The sequence below is a fragment of the Budorcas taxicolor genome, chromosome 14 (assembly GCF_023091745.1).
Source record: "Budorcas taxicolor isolate Tak-1 chromosome 14, Takin1.1, whole genome shotgun sequence".
Taxonomy (NCBI): Eukaryota; Metazoa; Chordata; class Mammalia; order Artiodactyla; family Bovidae; genus Budorcas; species Budorcas taxicolor.
Window position 1 is genome coordinate 32,584,781 of NC_068923.1, and position 25,451 is coordinate 32,610,231.

General features: G+C 45.4%; 1 protein-coding gene across 1 annotated transcript in view; it reads right to left on the minus strand.

The window, feature by feature from the left end:
• The window catches only part of SPIDR (scaffold protein involved in DNA repair), a 284,321-nt gene that overhangs the window by 41,067 nt on the left and 217,803 nt on the right, over positions 1-25,451 (minus strand). Inside the window, exon 11 of the mRNA XM_052651854.1 lies at positions 445-585. Within this exon, the coding sequence (XP_052507814.1) occupies positions 445-585 (141 nt within the window). The remainder of the gene's footprint in view (positions 1-444; positions 586-25,451) is intronic.

The window sequence follows — 25,451 nt, forward strand, 5'->3', positions numbered from 1 at the left end:
ATTACTGGAATGGAACAACGAACCGCTGGGCCAGATCCATGTACCATTCCTATCCAAAACAACATCAAGGGGTGAGGTGCCATGCAACTCGACAGAAAATATGCTTTCTTGCCATGGAAAGCAAAAAACACGGCAAAATAAGAGTTTTGAAATGCCTTTTCACAAAGCTGTACTTTCATTCATATAAACTGACTCATGCAAAGCTACCTTATTAGTATAGATAATACATAGAAAAAACTTTAGAATTAAAAGACACATATATAGCATTTTTAATCCTAATCTTAATAAAATTGTGAATCACTAAACTTGCAACATTATTTCTGTTGTCACTTATAATGTTTCTCTCAGAAATACTTTATGGGCTTAACCCAACTCCAGGCCTTGTTTCAGAGGCAAACTTTCGGGCCTACTTTGTCTTTAAAAATAAATGTACAGATGTCTCACCTTGCTCTGGTGACCTTCTGCAGAACCTTCATGCCTGACAGCCTGCAGCACTTCCCCTCCAGCTGCCTGTCCTTCAGTATGTCGCCCTCCAAGTGCACCTCACTGAAGAGTCCAAGGGCATCTTGCACAAGAAGGCAGACTCTACAAAAAAGCATCCACATTTGCTCTTTAGGAAACAGGTTTTGATTCGGTGCAGAGACCAGAATTTCCTTCTCCTTCAACAGAAATCCACTGTAGGCATCTTCCTAAATAGGTGAACCAGGATAAATGAACAATACTGAACTAAAACATGCAATTCTTAGCTGTGTACCAGCAAGTGTGTGGGCCACCACCCACAGAAAACAGTAGGAGACAGAATTCTCTTCAGGAAGATAACTAACTCCCTAAACCCAATGTGCTTTACAACAGCACACTGAGACCACCTTTCAAATCAAGTATTTTACCATTGCCAGACACACAGTAGCCCTTTTCCCCTTGTTTACCCTGTCTGCCGTAACAGAACATTTATGTTTTGTATGGACGCTCAGCACTGAGGCACGGTCTCTCACGATCCTGTCCTGTTTGGAGCAACCCACTGCGTGAAGGCAGGGATGAAGACAGCACACGCTTCCGTGTTACACCTATCCTGTGGTTTTGTCCCCTGACCATTCCGCAAGGCAGAGCCTCTAGGAGGGAAGCCCTTCAGTTTGCCCTGACTTGTTCCTCTGCTCCTAGTCTAACTCAGGCTGAGGCAGGGCCGAGTGACCAGGCTCCATCTGCCAACTGTGAGAGGGCAGGGCAGGGGGTCCTACACCCACTCCCATGCCATCGGTCGCCTGACCGACCCCTGGGGCATTTCACACTGCTCTGTATTACTGTTAACACATATGAAGTCAAGATGTATGCAAAACCCTCCATGGATCTGCTTTTTAATTTATTTATTTAATTGGAGGCTAATGACTTTACAATATTGTAGTGGTTTTTGAAATACATTGACATGAATCAGCCATGGGTGCATATGCGTTCCCCATCCTAAACTCCCCTCCCCCCTCCCTCCCCATCCCATCCCTCAGGGTCATCCCAGTGCGCCAGCCCTGAGCGCCCTGTCTCATGCATCGAACCTGGACTGGCGATCTATTTCACATTTATGATGATATACATGTTTCAATGCTTCTCTGAAATCATTCCACCCTTGTCTTCTCCCACAGAATCCAAAAGGATCTGCTTTTTAAGACTAGAATTTTTTGTCTTAATTGGAGGATAATTGCTTCACAATGTCATGTTTGTTTCTGCCATACAACAATGGGAATCAGCCATAAGTGTTTATATATCCCTTCCCTCTGGAACCTCCCTCCCCGCCCCACCCCATTCCACCCCACTAGGTCATCACAGAGCACTGGGTTGATATCTCCTCAGGGCACAGAGCGACTTCCCACTAGCTATCTATTCTGCATATGGTAATGTTTATATTTCAGAGCTACCTGAAACTAGAGAGAATTGCTGACTGCTTGTGCTGAGAAGGGGGAGGTGGGGAACAGGATCCTACCCTTGCCTTAAACCTGCTCTGATGCTTGCCCATGTCACAGATGACCCAGGAAGGGTGCTCCTGTTTATTCTTCTGCCTGGAGTCCGTCCTGCCTTGGGGGGGAGGGAGGCACTCAGGCCCCCCTACTACTCTCCTCACCGTGTTCACACGCAGCACACACCCCCGTCCGCCTTGCTCTGCTCTCACAGGCGGCTTTGTGCCCCTGGCCCATGGGGATGGGAGCCGGGGGGTGGGGGTGGTGGTGGTCAGCACACTCCCAGTGGGGGTGGGCTGAGGAGCACCCAGGAGCCCCAGGCACTGCAGTGTTCCCTGCCCATGACCAGCAAGCTCCAAAAACCACTGCAGGTCTGCACACAAAGGCCCTTGGTCAACTTGTTTTTCCTGAATCAAGAGGTGTTTCCCATAAATTACATCACATTCAGGGAACACAAACGCCTTCGCAGGGAGGCAGTACCCTGGGGGTGACTGCAGTAGCTTGAATCTTCTCACTGTAAGGAGATGGTGGGGGGTGAGCTCTGGGGCTGTGAGCAGGAAGGGCGCTCGGGCTGGCACCAGGAGTCCGTCCTGCCTTGGGGGAAGGGAGGGGTGCTCAGGCCAGTTTTTAGAACATGGTTCTCTGTACAGCCCATGCTCCACCTGTCAGGTCTGTGACTAGACTGCGCATGGCTGTGCTTGCTGTTTTAGACTGTGTTTTTCTTGGTGGCCAATGGATGGAAAGTACAATCAGCTCCTGTAATTCATCAATCCTAATGTCCGTCTAGTCAAGGCTATGGTTTTTCCTGTGCTCATGTATGGAAGTGAGAGTTGGACTGTGAAGAAGGCTGAGCGCTGAAGAATTGATGCTTTTGAACTGTGGTGTTGGAGAAGACTCTTGAGAATCCCTTGGAGTGCAAGGAGATCCAACCAGTCCATTCTGAAGGAATGGGATTTCTTTGGAAGGAATGATGCTAAAGCTGAAACTCCAGTACTTTGGCCACCTCATGTGAAGAGTTGAGTCATTGGAAAAGACCCTGATGCTGGGAGGGATTGGGGGCAGGAGGAGAAGGGGGCGACAGAGTCTGAGATGGCTGGATGGCATCATGGACTCGATGGACATGAGTCTGAGTGAACTCCGGGAGTTGGTGATGGACAGGGAGGCCTGGCGTGCTGTGATTCCTGGGATTGCAAAGAGTCGGACACGACTGAGCGACTGAACTGAACTGAATGGATTTTACTATTCACGACACTTCCAGTGTAAGGTTCACGTCGCCATCTGGTCTGTGCATAAGGAAAGCGCCCACCTCCCAGCCCCCATGCTCTTTTTGCATCATTTCTTCTGACTGCCCTCGAATGTCTTCAGTGCCACAATGAACAGAGGCAGTGACATGGCATCCTCACTGTGTTCTTGGTTTTAAAGAAAGTATGTACCCTCAGTTGTTTGTTTTTTTTGGGGGGTGGGTAGATATTTTTCATCAGGTTAAAGATTCCTAGTTTAGTGAGAAATTTTAAAAATCATGAATGGGTCTTAGAGCTTATAAAATGCATTTTTTGCAGTCAATGAAAAGACTATGTTTTCATCTCCTTTCCTAATGTGGTAAATGACAATGACAGTTTACCAAGTAAATTTTTTACTCCCAAGAAAGAGCAACGATTCTGCTATGTATTCAGACTTCTGTTATCTATACCCATGAGTGATATGGACCTTTAATTTTCTCTCTCAGATTTGGTATCAGGATTCTTTATATCCACTTCATATAATGAGCTGACAGGAATTCCTTTTTCATGTGAAAACTTTGTATATGACTTGAGTCATGTGTTTTTCGACACATGACTTTGAAAGGATTTAGTAATAAAATGACTTCGCGATCATGCTTTCTTTACCTGGGAAGACTTTAACTCTTAATTTCTTGAATAATAGTTGAACTTTTGGGGATTTTCTGGTAAGTTATATTTTTCTAGAGGTTTATCCATTTTGTTTACATTTTCAAGTTTATTAGCATAAAGATAGAACAATACCCTCTCACTGCATCTCTAACTGATGGGGCTGATCCTCATATCTTCCCTTTTCAGTTGTGCTTATTTATATCGTCTCTCCTCTCTTTATGAGTTTTTTCATTGAATTATTATTATATCATTTCAAAGAACCAACTCTTGGTTTTGTTTACTCAGTTCATGTCATTAATTTCTACCCTTATGCTTATAATCTCCTTCCTTCTATTTTCTTTGTATTTATCCTACGATTTTTAAATTGCTTTTTATGTTAGAGGCTTGGCTCATTTAATTTTGAACCTCCTCTCATTCTAAAATGAGCTCAGACTATAACATTTCTTCTAAGTATCAAATTAATGATATCACATAAAATTTGATATTTAGTATTTTTACAATTATTCATCAGTTCTAGGTATTTTTAATTATTATTTTTAATTAATATTTACCCATTATTATTTCTTTGATCCAGGAATTATTTGGAAGTATTTAAAATTTTTTTTCTATAAGGATTGAGAATGCACATATTTTTGCCATTAACTCTAATTTAATTGCACTACAGTGAAAGAATATGCTGGTTCTCTTACATTTGTAGAGATCTGCTGTATGGCCTAGCACACAATCAATTTTTAAGACAATATCAACCAAGAAGAATGCACATGTGCTAGTTGTTAAAGATGGTTCTGTATGAGATCTGTGAGTCAAGTCATTTAAGTGTATTTTTCAAGTCTTGTGTTCCTGCACTAACTGTTTTTGTCTGCCTCACTGACTGGTTATTCGATTAGCTGTCTACTGCTACACAGCAAGTCATTCTACAAGTTAGAAGCTTAAAATAACAAATGTTAATTTTTTCGAGTGGGCATGGGTTAGAAACGCATCATTTTGACAGTGGGTGGTGGGTGCCAAGCCCTGTTCCATGGGCACCATTTTATCCTTAGATGGCCTCTGAGAGCGTGATTATTCTCACCCTCACTCAGCATAGAGAACTGAAGATCAGAAGGTTTTTGGGTCTTGCCCAAGACCACATAATGTTACATAAGAGAACTAACTTTTAACAATAAGATAAAATGAACATATAAACATATTTAACATAAACCTCTTTTTAAATGTACAAAAGTGGGAAATTACCAGGCTAAGAAATTAGCCAGAAATGGAGCTAAACTCCTTATTTCAAGACAGGTAGACCAGATGAACACACAGTGGGAGTGAGGAACAAAGCAGAGAACGGCAGCTCGTAGCAGTGTGGGTGCTCAAAATCCATGCTGATGGGTGGCCCTGCAGCTACTGTGGCAGCCACGCAGGCTTCAAATGCAGCTAATGTGGGTGAGGAGCTGAATTTTAAGTTTTACCTAACTGTAATTAGTTTAAATGTAAACAGCCACATATGGCAGCACAGTCTAAAGGCATAACAATTAGAGGATCTGAAAAACTATAAATATTATACTTGAAAGTGAAAGTGAAGTCGCTCAGTTGTGTCCGACTCTTTGCGACCCCGTGGACTGCAGCCTCCATCCGTGGGATTCTCCAGGCAAGAGTACTGGAGTGGGTTGCCATTTCCTTCTCAGAATACTGGAGTGGGTAGCCTTTCCCTTCTCCAGGGGATCTTTCCAGCCCAGGAATTGAACCAGGGTCTCCTGCATTGCAGGAGGATTCTTTACCAACTGAGCTATCAGGGAAGCCCCTAATATTATACTTAATAATCAGCTAATCAACCTTTACGTACAGATGTGAGAGCTGGATCATAAAAAAAGCTGAGCGCCGAAGAATTGATGCTTTCAAATTGTGGTGCTGGAGAAGACTCTTGAGAGTCCCTTAGACAGCCAGAAGATCAAACCAGTCAATCCTAAAGGAAATCAACACTGAATATTCATTGGAAGGACTGATGCTGAAGTTCCAATACTTTCTGTACCTCATGCCAAGAGCTGACTCATTGGAAAAGACCCTGATGCTTGGAAAGATTGAGGGTAGGAGGAGGAAGAGGCAACAGAGGATGAGACTGTTGGATGGCAACACTGACTTAATGCACATGAGTTTGAGCAAACTCCAGAAGACAGTGAAGGACAAGCGAGCCTGGCATGCTGCAGTTCACAGGGTCGCAAAGAATCAGACATTACTTAGCAATCAAATTATGTTTTACCAAACATTAATATTCAAATATATTAATAGGTATTCCTTGAAAATCATCACCAAAATGCTGCTAGCAATAATTTTTCTAAAATTTACTTTGTCAGGTCTACAGAGGAAAAAATACACCAAAATCATATATAATTATTAGTATGTTCAATTTTCCTTGCAATACAGTATGTTATACCCAAGAACACCAGGAAACCCCTGTCCCCTCACCTGATGCACTACTCTGTTCAGGAGCGGTTATTTGGCAGGTGGAAACCAGAAGAATGCCCTATCTATCTTAAAGATACTAGTGTTAAAATTCCACACATGTGACATTTTTTTAATATGCTGTGGCTATAAGACATTGATACTGGCTATAAGATTTGCCCATGGGTCAAGAAGCTGACTGTCCAGTGTGGGGATGGAGGCGGTGTGGAGGCCTGCAGGGCAGTGAGCTTTGCATCCACATCTCGCCGTGGGTGCTCCGACTGCTTCTGAGCACACCCCTCCTGCCCCTCACGTCTGACAGCGATTCCGGGGCGGCCCTCGGCTCTTTCCCTGACGCTCTCTGTTACCTGCTCGTGGCTCTGTCATCTGCCTGAAGCACGCTGTGAACTGCTCTTCCAGATCCCGTTCCCTTCACTCTTGGGCACCACCTCCCTCTGGGCAGTACCCCCTGCCTGCACAGATGCTTCTGCCCCAGCATGTGTGCTGGTGGGCGCTGGTCTTCTGGGCGAGCCCCTCACCCTGGGGGTGAGCTAGGGGAGGTACTCTTGCCCCCCACACTTGGGGTGGAGCCTCTCAACAGAGGCCTGGGGATGAGGGATGTGGTGGACAGCCCTCCTAGAGGGACACCGAGTGCTGGACTGGGCCCTGTCTGCGCCCCTGGAGCAGAGCCTAGAGCAGCAGCAGCTGGCAGGAAGTGGGTCAGGGCGCAGGAGCCACAGACTCGCTGTTCTTACTGAGACATAGTAGGTTTCCATGATTCCACAGATGGAATGTCCTCCATCTGCTGTGTGCCCTTAGGACAATTTCCAAAAGCTCAAATGATTGCTGTTCAGTTTCTGCAGCTACAATGCTTATGTGTGACGGGAGAGTCCACCGTGCACTCACTGCTACTCCAGAAGCTGGTTCTTATCTGACTCTGCAACTCACATCCTCGCCAAACAAAGACCCTCTGGACAGCCACCATGTGCTGGGCTCTTCAGCCGTTATTTGTGAGTTATGAGAGTATTTGGAAACTCTCTAAGTTCACAGACTTAAGTATGACTTGTTCTTTTTTCCTTAAAAGACATCTTGACTTGCGTGAACACAAGAAATGAGCCAAGTGCAAAATTACTGGGTCAGACGCAGGAGTGCTTGACGCAGAGAGGCCTCGAGGGACACAGAGAGGCCTCGAGGACCGCAGAGTCAGTAACACTGGCACGAACACGCTCATCCCCATGCCCCGAACAGTGCCCCGGCCTCAAGAGGTTTCTTGTGTGCTAAGTACAGCGGGACTGCTGCAGGCCCAGGCCTGGGCAGGGTCCTCGGCTCCTCCCCAGGGAAACGCCTGGCCCCAGCACACAGACGAGCACAGGTGGGGGACTGCTGGAGCCTGCGGGAAAGTGCTGGGGTGGAAGGGCCTGGCCAGGTGGTCAGGGAAGGCTCCTTCCAGGGCTGGTCTGGAAGCCTGTCCTGCACAGAGTTGACAGGAACACACTTAAGAGCAGGGTGCACAGCACACTCCAAAACTGGGACAGCAACATGGGAGTTTTCCCATGTTCGAGAAGTTGAGAGAAGGCCAGAAAATACTATGCAAGAACAAAGATAGAGGGAAAGTGGTCATAAGGGGAAAGACTACTTACTATTTGGGTATTCCCATGCATTATTCTTAATTTAAAATCAGTTGTTTATGGAAACAGGGATGGAGGTAGAGATGTCACCCTGGTGGGCAACTCTGGGGCGGTGTGGAGCCGCAGTGAGCGGGCTGTGTGGAGTGGAGGGTTTGGGTCCAGGCCCAGGTGGGTCAATCACTGGCCCAGGACAGCCAGCATGCCCACCTCCTGCCACTGGGGAGTAATGGGGATACTGGGAGGGCTCAGACCAAATGCTGTTGTAGAAACATGGTCACTGGCACAGGAGGTGGTTGTTTTAACAGAGAATGTTTGAAGCCCCAGCCAGGACGCCAAAGACACCCAGTGACACCATGCCCCAGGCTGCAGGTGACTTTCACGCATGCTGAGCACTGATGCTGGGACCCCAAGCCTTGCATGGGAGGGAAACTACTGCTTTCAGACGTGGTCCACTGTTGATAAACGTTGAAATAGCATAGAGAAGATGTCTCCAGGGAGGAGGGGTTAAAGAGCCTGTCAGTCTGCCATTCAAAACTCTCCAAGTTAAGAGTCTGGCAAGAGAATGCCACTTAGCTCAAGGTTCCACCCAAGCCTAAAAGACTGACCTTCACCAAGTAAACCCCTCCCCCACTCTCATGGCTGTCAGCACGTGGTGCCGGGCCGTGGGGGAGGGGCTCCTCTACCGCGGGAGACCTGCCCAGCTGCTGGGAGCTCCGATCGGACCCTCACAATCCAGGTAACTTCAATCTGTTTGGCCCCCGGTGACGAGCCTGCCCCTATGCTGCACCTAAGCGTCTCCATTTCCTTCACCCACCAGGCAAATCCACTTTGCTACCAGACAGAGCTGATCGACAGGAAGATGGCATTCTCTGGTCAGGTATCAGCTCTCCTGAGTGGTAAGAGGTGTGAGCCCCTTTGTAAAAGGCTGATCTCCTGCGTGAAGGGCCCACAGGACAGCGACTGAAGCAGTGGAGAGGGCTCAGAAACAACGCTGGCACCCCGGAAGCCAGCTCAGGAGGTGCCTCAGGTGCCGACCCCACCACCCAGGTCTGTTGTAAGGAAAGCGCCTCTCTGCTTGAGCAGTTGAAATCAATGACAAACCCTCGGCCGCAGCTCGCCTGGTCCCAGAGCCCTTGGCTGCGGTGCCTTGACTTTCTTGCATTCATGAGCCAGGAGGGTGAGGCTGGAGGAAGGGAGTAAAACTGCTGCGCTGCACAGCACCTGCCCAGCAACAAAATAACAGATAAGAGGTGCAGGGTTCAACCCCAGGCATATCACCATGGAAGTATAAAGTCCACTGTGGAGTTAATGTTTGTCTTTAAGAATGCTTCTTCCTTTCCTTCTCTTATGGGCTGAACGCCTCATCATGCTAATTAAAGAACATTTTAAAAATTCCGAAAGTACACGTACTGTTAATCTGTGAAAGCAACAAAACAAGCATAAGGAAGAAGAAAAACAAAAGTGTTGATTCACAGAGGGGGTTTCAGAGAGCCTATAATTTAATTTCTGAAGCTTCAAATGCCCCTTCCCAACTTTTCAAAAATATTTATTTTTCACTCCTTTCATTCACAGGCTCTGTACCACAGACACAGAAGCAGAGTGGGAGAGAACCAGTGAGCGTGTGTGCACACGTGTGTCTGCGGATGCTCGTGTTCCAAGAGAGAAGCAGATGAAGTGACATGTGGATGTTTACATGAGTCGTGGAAGCAGTTCTGAGCACTTCACCAAGAATTCCCGGAATCAGAGTCAGGTCCGGCTGCTCTATTCTAGGTCAGAGTCAACTGAAGCAGTCTCCGATCAACAACGGTCTTTCTCGCCACGTTATGATCCCTTACTAAACCCAATCTAAGAAATAAACAGAAGAAATTCCAGGATAAAGTGAGAAAAAAAAGCAGGAAAGAGAGAAAGGGGAGGAGAGGTTGGGAGGGGAATTTGGACCCAACCCGGGTGGGGGGGGCGGGGGGGCGGGAGGGGTGCGTAGCACGAGGGGCAGGGCCTTTCCCAGCTCCAAGCCGCAAACAGACGGGAAACCAGATACAGCGGGACACTGTGTCCTCCTGAAAAACAAGCAGACTGCGCTCCTAAAGTAAACAGTTAATCCTGCTGTTTATCTTTTCAACATGAGATGTTAGCAGGATGATCTCTACTGCACAGAAATGTGGTTTTATTCATCAGAAAAATCGGATTTTCTCTTTGCTAAAATAAAAGTGTGACATGGAAACTTTCTAATATCAGTGAATAGGAAAGAATAACAATCTTTTTGTTTTTTTGCTAAATGTAACTAAAGCATGGCAAAAGTCCCGAGAAAGGCCTTTTCCACACTTTCACTTCCTCTTTATTTTCGGAAAATACTGCATTGGTGAAATTAACCAAGCAATAAATCCTGCTGCAAGGCTTGGTCTGAAGGAGGACACAGGTAACCAGGACATAACTGGAGTCCTGGACTTGGATCGCAGTCACTGCCCCTGGAGATGAGCCGAGGCATGTCAGAAGAGGACATCTCACAGCCACAGAAGTCCGCCTCCAGAACAAGTTTTCAAAGAGACACAGCTCCTCTTACACATTTTGAAGTGAAATTCCCATGGACAGAAGTGTCAATTCTGCCCCTTCCCCCAGTAGCACACTGTCCCAGGCAGACAACAGTAAGACATCACACCAGACATTCACGACGGCCATACACCTGGACTCAGGTCTCACCCATCCCGATGCTATCTGTGTGCCCACAAGCCTGGTGCTGTGAAGTTCACCACTGTGGAGGTCCTGCACCCACCTCCACAAGGACCTCCAAAGGTCGTCCACAGGGACCCCTTGGCTGTCTTTTATCACCCACCTCCCTCCCTCCCCCTCCCTTCCCAACATTTACAAACTGCTGATCTGTCCTCGGTTTCTAAGATTTGGCCACTTTGAGATGTCATAAAAATGCAATCATCTACTATAGGATCTTTGGATTGAACTTTTCCCCTCAGCACAGTGCCCTGAAAACAATCAGGCTGATATGCTTTGTATTTTTATAACAGCTTTACTGAGACCTAATTTACATGCCATAAAATTCACGCAAATAAAAATACTGTGGCAAAACACACATAAAACATACAATTTCACCATTCTAAAATGTACAATTCAGTGGCATTACATACATACATGTGTTCTCCAACCACCAGCACTGTCTAGTTCCAGAACATTAGTCCAAAAGCCCCAAGCTGTCACAGGGCCTCCCTGCTCTCCCCTCCCCCAAACACACTGATCTACTTCCTGTCTATGGATCTGTCTGCTCTGAACATTTCACAGGAATGGAATCATGGAAGCTGTGGCCTTCTGAGATTGGCTTATTTCACACAGCATAACATTTCCAAGTTGCATCCAAGCTATACTGATAGCAAGTGCCAGTACTGAACTCCTGTTTACTGCTGAAAGTATTCCATTATATGCATACATAACATTTTATTTACCCATCCATCGCTGATGGCCATTTGGGTTGTTTCCATATTCTTGCATATACAAGTAATACTGCAATGAATGTCAGTGTACAAGTTACATAGATACATGTTTTCAATTCTTTTGGGTTTATACCGAGGAGTGGCTTTGCTGGATCATATGGTAATGTGATGTTTAGCTTTTTGAGGAACTGCCAGACTGTTTTCTAAAGTGGCTGCACCATTTTACCAGCCATTATGAGGGCTCCAGTTTCTCTACATCTTTGTTCAGTTCAGTTCAGTCACTCAGTTACGTCCAACTCTTTGTGACCACATGGAGTGCAGTACACCAGGCTTCTCTGTCCGTCAACAACTCCCAGAGCTTGCTCAAACTTGTGTCCATCAAGTCAGTGATGTCATCCAACCATTTCATCCTCTGTTGTCCCCTTCTCCTTCTGCCTTCAATCTTTCCCAGCATCAGGGTCTTTCCCGATGAGTCAGTTCTCTGCATCAGGTGGTCAAAGTATTGGAGCTTCAGCTTCAGCATCAGTCCTTCCAATGGATATTCAGGATTGATCTCCTTTAGGATTGACTGGTTTGATCTCCCTGCAGTTCAAGGGACTCTCAAGAGTCTTCTCCAACACCACAGTTAAAAAGCATCAATTCTTTGGCGCTCAGCTTTCTTTATAGTCCAGCTCTCACATCCATATATGACTACTGGAGCTTTGACTAGACATACCTTTGTTGGCAAAGTAATATCTCTGCTATTTAATATGCTGTCTAGATTGGTTATAGCTTTTCTTCCAAGGAGCAAGTGTCTTTTTAATTTCATGGCTGCAGTCACCATCTGCAATGATTTTGGAGCCCCAAAAAATAAAGTTTGTTACTGTTTCCATTGTTTCCTCACCTATTTGCCATGAAGTGATGGGACCAGATGCCATGATCTTCATGTTTTGAATGTTGAGCTTTAAGCCAACTTTTTTACTCTCTGCTTTCACTTTCATCAAGAGGCTTTTTAGTTCTTCTTTACTTTCTGCCATAAGGGTGGTATTATCTGCATATCTGAGGTTATTGATATTTCTCCCGGCAATCTTGATTCCAGCTTGTGCTTCATCCAGCCCGGCATTTCTCATGATGTACTCTGCATATAAGTTAAATAAGCAGGGTGATAATATACAGCCTTGACGTATTCCTTTCCCAATGTGGGACAAGTCTGCTGTTCCATGTCTAACTGCTGCTTCTTGACCTGTATACAGGAAAATTCTTTCAGAATTTTCCACAGTTTGTCATGATCCACAGTCAAAGGCTTTGGCATAGTCAATAAAACAGAAATAAATGTTTTTCTGGAACTCTCTTGCCTTTTCAATGGTCCAACGGTTGTTGGCAATTTGATCTCTGGTTCTTTTGCCTTTTCTAAATCCAGCTTGAATATCTGGAAGTTCATGGTTCACATACTGTTGAAGCCTGGCTTGGAGAATTTTGAGCATTACTTTGCTAGCATATGAGATGAGTGCAATTGTGCAGTAGTTTGAACATTCTTTGGCATTGCCTTTCTTTGGGACTGGAATGAAAACTGACCTTTTCCAGTCCTGTGGCCACTGCTGAGTTTTCCAAATTTGCTGGCATATTGAGTGCAGCACTTTCACAGCATCATCTTTTAGGATTTAAAATAGCTCAACTGGTACTTCATCACTTTCACTAGCTTTGTTCATAGTGATGCTTCCTAAAGCCCACTTGACTTTGCATTCCAGCATGTCTGGCTCTAGGTGAGTGATCACACCATCGTGGTTATCTCAGTCATGAAGATCTTTTTTGTGTAGTTCTTCTGTGTATTCTTGCCACCTCTTCTTAATATCTTCTGCTTCTGTTAGGTCCATACCATTTCGGTCCTTTATCCACATCCTTATAGACACATATTATTGGCTGTCTTTTTTATTACAGCCACCCTAGTGGGTGTGAGGTGATATATCACACTGTGGCTTTGATTTGCATTTCCCTGATGGCTAAATGATGATATCATGCGATTCTTGGCCAACTTCTTTGGCAAAGTGTCTATTCAAATTCTCTATTTTTAATTTGGGTTATCTTTTTTTATAATGATGCAACCTTTTACATTAGTTTCTACATTTGTTTGGTTACAAATCCCCTACCAGATATGTGATTTGCAAAAAGTTTCTCCAGTTCTCTGGGTTGTCTGTTACTTTCCTGAATGTCCTGTGATGCAAAGAAATTTCTGTGTTTATGAAGTCCCCTTTATTTATTTTTTGGGGGTGTATATGCTTTCGGTGTCATATGTAAGGAACAACTGCCCAGTATACATGGTTATAAAGACATATTCCTATTTTTTCCTTTGAGTATGATAGTTTTAGTTCTTATATTTAGGCCCATGATCTATTCTGAAATAATTCCTATTTATGATATGAGGCAGGGGTCAACTTGACTCTTTTGCATGTGGATATCCATTTATCTCAAGGCTACCTGTGGGAATTACTTAAAATGTCAGCTCCTCTGTCAAAAAATCAGTTGACCACAGATGAAGTGAAAGTCACTCAGTTGTATCCGATTCTTTATGACCCCATGAACTATATGGTCCATGGAATTCTCCAGGCCAGAATACTGGAGTGGGTACCCTTTCCCTTCTCCAGGGCATCTTCCCAACCCAGGAACTGAACCCAGGTCTCCTGCATTGCAGGTGGATTCTTTACCAGTTGAGCCACCAGAGAAGCCCAGATCACAGATGAAAGGTATTTATGAATTTTAAAAGAACATATGTATCATGCCAGTGATATCTCTTAAAAAATGAAGTATATGAGTGTAGGTCTTGAAAGAAATAGTCTGAACCCACCAAAGGAGAGGATTTAATTAGGTTTTTTGCCTATCATTAGCACAGAGCTGTATAAATGCATCTGTCCTTCCCAGGATATACAGACTAAAGTTGTTGCTGTTGTTTCTTTAGGTCCAGGGAAACCTGAGCACAGGTAACTGACCAGGATCTCATTTAATCCAGTTCTATGATTTTACCATCAGAGGACTCCCAATGTCCTGTGTCTTGTGGCCCAGACTTATGGTTCTTCTTGTGTGTTCCCTCTTTGTGTAACACAGCCACAGCCACAGCCCCATCATTTCTTGGTCACTCTGTTCCAAAATCTGCGAGTGACCTTTATTTCCTTTTCCACACCCAGTTGCTGTAGTCAATCCATTTGCTCCATGTTTATCTTTTTTAACATCATCCTTCATCATCCTTCCTTCTCATTCCTGTTTTACTTCTTGCTTTGCATGTTACATGGACTAGGGATATGTCTCCTAACTGATCTCCTAACCTGGTCCTTCCCTCTCACCACTCCTGAAGGTTGCTCTAAAACACTCTTTCCTAAGGGACAGAGATAGTCATATCACTCAACTAGTTATGGAAGGTCCAGAGTGTCCTCATGACTCCTGCAGGTCTCCTGATTCATGCATGTGTGAGTCTAAGACCAAGTTACTGCAGCCTCACCCCAACTGAGTCTTGGCTCCCACTCAGTTCAGTTCGGTTCAGTTCAGTTGCTCAGTCGTATCTGACTCTTTGCGACCTCATGAATCGCAACATGCCAGGCCTCCCTGTCCATCACCAACTCCCAGAGTTTACTCAAACTCATGTGCATCGAGTCGGTGATGCCATCCAGCCATCTCATCCTCTGTCGTCCCCTTCTCCTCCTGCCCCTAACCCCTCCCAGCATCAGGGTCTTTTCCAATGAGTCAACTCTTCGCATGAAGTGGTCAAAGTATTGGAGTTTCAGCTTCAGTATCAGTCCTTCCAATGAACACCCAGGACTGATCTCCTTTAGGATGGATTGGTTGGATTTCCTTGCAGTCCAAGGGACTCGCAAGAGTCCTCTCCAATACCACAGTTCAAAAGCATCAATTCTTTGGCGCTCAGCTTTCTTCACAGTCCAACTCTCACATCCATACATGACCACTGGAAAAACCATAGCCTTGACTAGACGGACCTTTGTTGGCAACATATCAATAATATCTCTGCCTTTGAATAGGCTATCTAGGTCGGTCATAACTTTCCTTCCAAGGAGTAAGCGTCTTTTAATTTCATGGCTGCAGTCACCATCTATGGTGATTTTGGAGCCCGCAAAAATAAAGTCTGACACTGTTTCCACTGGGCTCCCATTAGTTCCTCTAAACAAACTTCATGTTCCCACCACCATACCTGTCTAAAGATGCCCATTTCTCAAAGACAAACTCATTCCACTTCTTTCTTGATTTTTCTCATTCTATAGTGTAAACAATTTTCTTTTTTCCTTTCTTTAGTATTTTATTTATTCATTTGGCGGCACCCGGTCTCAGTTGTGGCATGCAGGATATTTAGTTATGGCATGCGGGATACCGTTTATTGACCAGGGATTGAACCCAAGCCCCCTGTATTGAGAGCATGGAGTCCTAGCAACTGGACAACCATGTAAGTTCCCAATTCTTCCTTTTTCTTTGTATGCAAAATGATTTATTTTTGTCTTTTAGCTTTTATCACATTCTACTCAAAAACCTGAGTAGATCTTTCCTCTCTCCTTTTTGACTGCAAGTTTCTTGGGGATGGGAACATACTTTGTATTCCCCACATACCCATCACAGCCCTTAGCTGTGTATTACAGATGATTGATATGTGTTTGATCCATCAAGCTGAATTAACTGACAGGCATTTATTTAGGCTTGTAGGGACAGAAGGTGTAAGAAGTAGCTTCAACACTTGTGGACGAGAATCAGTATTAAAATGCTCTATACAGCTAGTTCACAAGCTGAGCCCTTTTCACTGCTATAACGGGTAGGAGTATTAGTGTCCTAGTGAAGTTCTAAATCAGAGTAAGACAGATGAAGGGAAGAAGGGATCTTAGTTAAGAAAGTTTTTACTCAAAATGTGCCAAATCCACTGAGCAGCACTGCAGGCTGTGGTCTTGTTTTCCCTCATTCATCCCCCAGTCACTCTCAAATGAGGGTCATTTGGTATTCCCACCTTTCCATGGCCTCTCACTGCTGAACCTGAAAGGCCGGGGGCCTGTGCCTGAGTGCAAACAAGGAAGAAGACATTGAGTGTTTCTGTAGTGCCGAGGGAGGTCACACATTCCATGATGCTCCCTGGATCACCACGTGGCTTGGCGGCCAAACCCAGAGTCCTCACTGCCCTTCTCGTCCAGCGTTCTCTGTGAAGCCTGAAGCACTGACACACTAAAGCTGCACTGAACGCGACAGCTTGGACCTTCTTGAGCATCATGGGGGGTACTCTTACATGCAGCTTTGGGAGAGAAGAGTCCTGAATATCCTCAGGGTCTGTGGTTCCAGGAAGGGCGCCAGTTGAGAGCAACCAGGCTGCGCTGGACCTCGTGACGCAGCAGGAGCAGGGTGACTCATCCCAGACGACCGGCTTCTGAGTCAGGGTTTCACACTGGAAGCTGACTAACCAGCCTGGAAACTGGTCCTGTCCAACTAGCAGCATGTAAATCACCGGTGTTTGTGAAGCAGAGGTACACGTTCTACCTGCTCTGACCTTACCAAACAAAACACAAACCACCTCAGCAAGAGGCATGCATGCAAGGCTGTCTTCTTTTTTAAACATCAATATTGATTTTGTAAGTTCTTCTGTAATCCTAAGAACACCTGTTCTAGGGACACTACCAGTAAGCAATAGTAAATTGTTTTAGGATATTTGATAATGACATAATTTCAACTTCAAAGACTAAACCATACTCAGTTTATCATAGAGAGCAGATGAGGGATCACTTTCAGAAGACGACTCGACTGCAGAGAGAAGGACAGTCCTCAGGTATGAATCCACCTCGGGGCAGGACAGTGGCTAGCCCCGGCTCCCAGCCCCAGCTCTCCCAGCTGGCTGCCCACCCCAGCACGGTGAGCAGCCCCCGCCCTGCTCCGTCTCCACAGGCCCGCTCTGTGTGCAGACCAGCATGGCGAGTCCCTGTAAGCGCAATGCTCTCCTCCCAGCAGGTGCTCTGCAGCCCTCTTTTCTGTCGTCTTTGAGAAACTACAGGTCTCACAATTTCGAATTTTCTAAAACTTCTAAACACAGTATAAAGCATTCCCTCCTCTCCCTCCCCACCCCCCACCCTGAATCACTAGTGTCGAAGTAAAGTTGTAAACAGAACAAGACGAAGGAAAGACAGATCTTAGCTAAGAAAGTTTTTACTCAAAATCAGTTGAGTAGCCCTGGCGGCACTGTCATCTTGTTTCTCTCACTTACCGCCAGTCACTCTCAAATGAGGGTCATCCCTATAAACAAGGACCTTCTCCTGTGAAAATCACTGCTGACGACGGCAGAAGTGAGGAAAGGAATGCTGTCCGCCCTCACGCGCACACGCACTGTGCTTCCCCACTCTGTCTGTCCCGCACTCTGCACCAGAAGACAACGCAGAGCTGTGTGCTGCTGTCGGATCCTAGTCCTCCTTGACTTTCATGACCTTGACATTCTCCAAGGACGCAGCTTTGTGGTACACAAACTCTCACGTTAGCTTTCTCTGATATTTTCTCACGATGAGATCCAGCTCATGTATTGCTGCTGTGTGCTAACAGCTGGCATGCTATTTCAGTAGGGGCCATTTGCGATGATGATCAGTTTTATTACTTAATTGAGGTGATGTCTATCAGGTTTCTCAACTGTAAGTTACTTTTTCCTTCTGAAATTAAAAAAAAACTGTGTGGCAAATACTGTCAGGCTATGTAACTATCCTAGTCCTTGTCAAATTTTTGAATCATTAACTTTTAAAAACTGTGGATTCATGAATTCTCAATGGATTGTACCCCAAACTATCATTTTGATGCTCAACTTATCCCAGAATCGGCTGGTTGTAGGCTTTTTTCAAGCTGGCTCCTGTGTCCTCCCGATATGTCTCCACCATTCTCTGAGAACATTCCTTCTTTTCCACATAAAATGCTCAAGACGCATATCCTATTTTTTCCCATTCCACCCTGGAATCACCCATTTCACCAAGAAGCCCTGGTTTCTTTCAGATATTTAAAAGCTAATACCCAGGTGCTAAATGTGCTCAGTGCTCCTGGAGTGTCACAGGCCCAGGACCTCACAGAAAACAGACCGGGGAGTGTATACACACACCCTCCCACACATCAGCACACGTCCACCTCCGTTTACTCACCCATGTGCGCATCATGAAAACCGTAAGTATATTCATCACACAGTTCATTTTAGTTCTCTCTTTCTACATCTGTAACTCACAGGTACCTCAAACTCAAAAATCTACAACAAAACCCACCCCTTTCCTTCTTCTTTTCACATCTGTTAGCCCTTCAATTTCCTACCTCCCTTATGGTACCCACCATTCATCTTGTGGCCCAAACCACTGAATCCTTCTCAATTCCTCTCTTTACTCCACTCCCCACATCCAACACTTCCCGCAGTCCTGCCTTTTCCATGTCTTCAGGGTGCACCACCTCTTTATCCACCATTCCCCGTGCTTCTCACATGGCAAGCTTTGAGTTGCATGGAGCATAGAGTCAAAGGTCCAGCCACAGCTTCCTGACCTTCTTATGACAGACCCCAGTCCGCCCTGCCCCCAGGACACTCTCCAAATGCCTCATGGCTTCTCACCTTTGGGATTTTTTTTTTCAATGGTGGATAATTGCTTTACAATATTGTATTAGTTTCTGCCATCCATCAACACAAGCCAGCCGTAGGTAGACGTATGTCCCCTCCCTCGTGAAGCTCCCTCCCACCTCCCACCCAAACCTACCCCTCTAGGTGGTCACAGAGCACTGAGTCTGAGCACCCTGTGTCATACAGCAAATCCCCACTGGCTACCTACCTTACTATGGTAGGTAGGTGTGTTTCCCTTCGACTCCTTCACTCAGACACTATGTAATCCACAAGGCTCGCCTCGATTCTTATGTGAAAACTGCAACCACTGGGTCATCCAGGTTTATTTGACGTCAGAAACAGCATTACTTTCTCATACAGTATGTGTTTGTCTGCTGCCAGTGTTCCCCGATCTAATGTTGGTTCCATTAGTGCACAGACTTCGCCTTTTTTGGTCTTATTTATTGCTGTATCCTTAACACCCAGAACAATGAGTGACGGAGGCGGCACAAAGGTGCGTGCTGAATGAATGTCTCCACTGGTTTTCTTCGGTATATTATGCAGCAGCTCAATATTATATTGTGAGGTTTGTCAGTGTTAAATAATCTTCCTTATACTGAATATTGGGATTGCTTCTATATTTCCATTATTATAGGCATTGCTACCATTAAGAACAGTGTGCACTCTTGTGATTTTTTTGTGTTTGTTATGAGTTAAATTTCTAAGAATTTTAGGGTCAAAGAGTGTATCTTCATTGCTCTATGTACTGCTTTCCAAAACCATGGGTAATGGTTAAAAATTCCCAAGAGCAACGACTGTGTATAAAAGACCTTTGTTTTCCTAAATAATATATAATTAAAAATTTTAAATTATACAGAGGTATGTGACAAAGATTCCCTCCCATTCTTGTCCTCTGTCCCCTAGTAATCATATGCCCTTCACAGATTATCACTGTTGCTTTTTATATATCTTTCCAGAGTTTCTGTTTATAAATTTCCAAGGAGCACAGCACATTTTAAAGACTGCCCTGCTCCTTGCTTTCTGTATTTAACCAATACATCGATGTTTGTGTATCAGATCACAGAATGCTTCCTCATTCTTTTTATACAACAGCATAGACAGACAGCTAAGTAAGTACCCCACTGGGTGTGATTTAGTTTAACCCTCTAATGCTGACCGTTCACGCGGTCGCCACATTTGCTATCAGAAACAGTGGGAAGAGCACAGTTCTGTGCATCTGCAGGCAAGTCCCACGAGGAGTCTGGTGGGGAGGATGAGCTGTCACTCTGGGGTAGAGGGCGTGGGGGTGCGCATGTAAGCACAGGCTCTCAGCTTGTCCTGTGTGGACCCAGCACTTCCTTCTCCAGTGCAGGCTGAGATAAGCCAGATCCAGCTTCTTTCTTCCCAGATGGCTTATCTGTTGTCCTCACACCACTTATCGAATGGCTAATCTTCCCCACTGTTTTGAAATACGCATATTATTTATGAAATTCCTATATATATTTGGGATCTTCTTTCTTGTTCCATTTGGTCTATCTATTACACTAAGGGGGAAAACTCTGCCTTCCGTTAAATTCTAGCAGCTAGATACGACCTATCTCGTGGTGCTTCTCTCTGCCCCGGGGAACAGCACCTAGCTCGCAGGGCTTCACCTCTCTCCTCCACTGCAAGCTCACGTGCAGGCGGGCTTCTCTAGTCTAGCCTCTCACAGGCACCTCCATCTCAAGGACGTACTGGACCTCTCAACTTCCACCCAATGCCTCCCAGGTCACTTCCCCTCAGTAACTTGAGCTGCCCTCAAGTCAACAGCACACAGTCATCCCCGACCCCTCCTTCCATCACCCCACATCCAGCCACTGGCACCTCTAAGAGAGCGCGAGTCTCTCTTCTTTCCTCCAGTTCCTCACAGCAAGCTCACCCAGATCACCCGCCTCCCATCTGGACTCCCGAGACAGCCTCGGCCCTCTCCTTGGGTTCCTGCTCCTCGGGTTCCTGCTCCTCCACATTCCATGTGATCTAGCACAGCAGGAGCGTTCTTGTCAAGGCACAGATCAGAACAGCCCAGGCCTGAGCCCCCGGGGCCTCTCAGCACATGGGAGGAAGCTGCCTGCTTCCCCTGGCCCCTGTGTGTCAGGGCTGGGGTCGTGGCACCCCAGCCAAGCCAGCTCTCTGCTTCCTGAAACACAAAGTTCATCTTTCTTTGCAAGCGATGGTCTTTCTAGAAAGTGCATCTCCTGGAGCTTTCCAGGCTGGATCCACCTTTGCATTCAGGTCCTTCTTCAAAGGGCTCTTGCCAGCCTTCCGTCTCAGTCACTCCAGGTAACCCTAACACCCGACCCAAGTTCCTCCATAAACACCATGGTGTCACCATAAGGAGAGCAAACAGTTTTGAGCCTTCAATTACGAGGAGGAGGGAGGCAACCTCAGCCTTCATTCAGATTTACCCTCTTGCCAGGAGATGGCTGAGGAGGCCAGCAGTGGCGGCTACGGCCCCCAGGGTCCTGCCTCCCTGATTACCCCTCGGCACTGGCTTGGCCATGACTCAGCTTTGCTGATAGCAAGAGTCACTGCCGAGGGCTAGTCAGGACAGAGGGTGGAGCCTACAGGTTCCAGAAATGTGAGCTCTGGGGACACTGTGCTTGGCGTTTAAACAGTGTGATTAACAAGCGTGTGCATGTCACTAACTATGATGAAGGGCCTCAAAAGTTTACACAGTTGAATAAAACATATCATGGAAAAAGCCAACCTTTAATAATGAAAGAATGTTTTAGGTATTGCTCTACCAGGCCATGACAGCACAGAGCTGAACGACTATTCCATTTTGGGCAGGAAGCAAAGTCTTCCCATTTCGAATACCACTCTTCAAGATGTTTTTGAATACACAGCTCAGAGTTTTTCATGGCAAATGCTTTGTTCATATATAACACACTAAAAACATTTCAACTACTCGGCTGCAGTTTTCTCTGAAATAGATGATCACAGCTACAGCATGGAGAAAGCTACATAATGCAGAACAGAAAACAGAGGACACTGTATCCATTAATTATCTGAATATTAGTACTTTCCACCACAAATAAATAGATATGGGCTGAATTTGACTTAAAAGACATTCTGCTCAGAAGTTTCCTACAGTTTGGGTACAGAGCTAGTGTCCTCCAGTTTACGCATGGAGTTTGTGTATGGAGTTTGTGTGTAAGACATGTTCATGTTCTCTGTAGACCTTGACAGCTCTGTAGACCTCTGTAGCCTCTGTAGACCTTGACAGCTCTCTCTGCGTTAGACGCTGAGAAGACAGACATGGTGACACTGATTTTCATTGCAGGAGGACAAAGTAGAATAAATGAGAGTGTTCTGGATTCAATATGCCAGAACCCTCATGTATGAATAAGACACATTCCAAGACCTTTATAATTTCCCAAGTTACAAAGACTGGAAATATTTGTACATCTTGCCTTCCACCAAATTACATTTTTTAATTGAGAATTTTCCATGAACAGACTCATACTCACGACTGCTTTTTCAACCTTTGCTGAATTTCCTCTCTTATTAATGACCTTTTAAGATGAGAAAAGTACTAACATTTTACTAGGGGTACCATGTGGAAGCAACAGCGTTGCCCTGATAGGAGGTGTTGGGTGCGGTGGAGCAGGGGCCTGGCCCCTGTCCACGGTCACTGCTCATCACACCAGAGCAGGCCTCGGGCCTCCTCAGCACACTGATCCATGTATGCCAACATTACTGAAGCCACAACTCCACACCAGGCCAGTCACTGCCACGCAGACCTGCCACTGCTCTCAGGCCCCAAAGACCACAGCCAGGTCAGATTCAGTCTCTCCAAAGTGCAGGCAGGTGTTCCCTTTCTATTCATCACTGAATAAGAAGCTGTCTAGGGAATCCGTCATCTTCTCATGCAGCTCCAGCACGTGTGGGGCTGAGCTCCACTTCAGTGGCCCCCCTCCAGAGTCAGTCTCTGTCCCCCGGAGTCTGAGCGCCGAACACAGCCCTCAGCTACATGTGCACCCACCATGTTCAAACCGAGTCTCTTGGGTCGGGAAGATCCTCTAGAGAAGAAAGTGGCAACCGACTCCAGTATTCCTGTCTGGGAAATCCCATGCACAGAGGAGCCTAGCAGGCTACAGTCCATTGGGTCACAAAAGAGTCGGACACAACGGAGCAACAACAGCATTCCATAGCTAATGGCATTCTAAACTTAAATTTTATGACTGTGGGTCTTTGCTGTTCTCCTCCACAGGGAGATCTTTATTGTACTTCACTTGATTGTGCTTTGCAGATACTGTGTGTGTGTGTTTTTTTTTTTTAATAAATTGAAGGTTTGTGGCAACTCAAGTGTCAAGCAAGTCTATCAGTGCTATTTTTCGAACAGCATTTGCTTACTTTGTGTCTCTGCATCACTTTTTGGTAATTTCACACTTCATTTACTATTGTATTAATTTACAGTGATCTATGATCAATCATCATTGGTGTTACTAATACTACTGTAATTGTTTTCGGGTGCCATGAACTGTGTCCATAGGAGACAGATTAATCAACAAATGTGTTTTCTGACCACTCCACAGACTGACCATTCCCCCACCTCTCTCCCTGTCTTTATGCCTCCCTTTTCCTGAGACACAACAATAATGAAATTAGGCCCGTTAACAACCATACTAATGGCCTCTAAGTGTTCAGGTGAAAGGACAGTTGCACATCTCTCACTTCAAGTCAAAAGTTAGAAATGATTATGCTTAATGAAGAAGGCAATTTCAGAGATGGGTCAAAAGCTAGGTCTCTTTAGCCAAACAGTTAGCCAAGCTGCGAATGTAAAGAAAAGTTCTTGAGGAAATTAGAAGTGCTACTTCAGTGAATACACAAATGATAAGAAAGCAAAATGGACTTATTGCAGATTTGACTCTCCTCAGTTCTGTGAAGGCTGAAGCAGGTGCAGAAGCTGCAGAAGAAAAGTTTAAAGCTGCCAGAGGCTGGTTTGTGAAGCTTAAGGAAAGAAGTCACTTCCATGACAGGAAAGTGCAAGGTGAAGCAGTGAGTGCAGATGTAGAAGCCTCACCCAGTCATCCAGGGATCAGGCAAGGAGAATTCATGAGGGTGGTTACACTAAACGACAGATTTGCAACTCAGGTGACACAGCCTGCTACTGGAGGAAGTGGCCACCTAGGACATTCATAGATGAGCAGGAATGAGTGCCTGGCTGCACAGCTACACAGGACAGGCTGACTGCCTCGTTAGGGGCTAACATAGTTGGTGGGCTGAAGCTGAGCCAGTGTCCCCTATCATTCTGAAAATCCTAGGGTGCTTAAGAATGGAATGCTGAGTCTACTCTGCCTGTGCTCCAGTGACAGCACAGCAGAGTCTGAGTGACAGCACATCTGTGACGACACAGTTTGCTGAGTGCTGTAAGCCGACTGCTGACACCTGCTCCTCAGAGAGATTCCCCTCAAAATATCAATATTCACCGACAATATCCCTGGTCACACAAGAGTTCTGATGAAGATGTTGTACAACAGAATAAATGTTGTTTTCATGCTTGATAACACAGCATCCACTCTGCAGCCCATGGATCAAGGAATAATTTCAACCTTCAGGCCTTATGATTTAAGAATTCCACAAGGCTACAGCTGCCATCAATAGCGATTATCTGATGGATCTGGGCAAAGTCCACTGAAAACTTTCTAGAGAGGAGTCAGCATTCTAGATGCCATTAAGAACATTCATGATTCGTGCAAGGGAAGAGGTCAAAATACCCACAGTGACAGGAGTGAGGAAGAAGTGGATTTGGAGCCTCACGGATGACTGTGAGGGGTTCATGACCTCATGGGAGCAAGGGGCTGCAGGTGTGGTAGAAACAGCAAGAGAATTAGAAGTGAAGCTGTAGATGTGACTGAATTGCTCAAATCTCAGGATAAAACTCTAACAGGCGAGGAGCTGCTTCTTATGCATGAGCAAAGAAATGGTTTTTTGAGATGGAATTGACTTCTGGTGATAAGGTTGTGAAGACTGTTGAAATGACAACAAAGGATGTAGAATATGACATAAACCTAGCTGATAAAGCAACAGTAAGGTCTGAGAGGACTGACTCCAATTCTAAAAGAAGTTCTCCTGTGGGTAAAATGTTACCGAGCAGCACTGCATGCTTCAGAGAAAATGTTTATGAAAGGAACACTCCATCGATGTTGCAAACCTCACTGCGGCCTTATTTTAAGAAACTGCCACACCAACCCCAAGCTTCAGCAACCACCACCTTGATCAGGGAGCAGCTCTCAACACAGAAAAGATCCTCCACCAGCAGAAACAGAAGACTTGCCAAAGGCTCAGGTGATGGGTTATTGGTTTTTTTTTCGCAATAAAGTATTTTTTAATTAGGGTATGTACATTGCTTTTTTGGAAATAATGTTGCACACTTAATAAACAAGAGTATAGTGTAAATATAACTTTTATACACATGGGGAAACCAAAACATTTGTGTGACTCACTTTATTGGGATATTCACTTTATTGTGGCAGTCTGGAATTGAACCTTCCGTGTCTTTGAGGTGGGTCTGTATTTCTTTCACACATTTC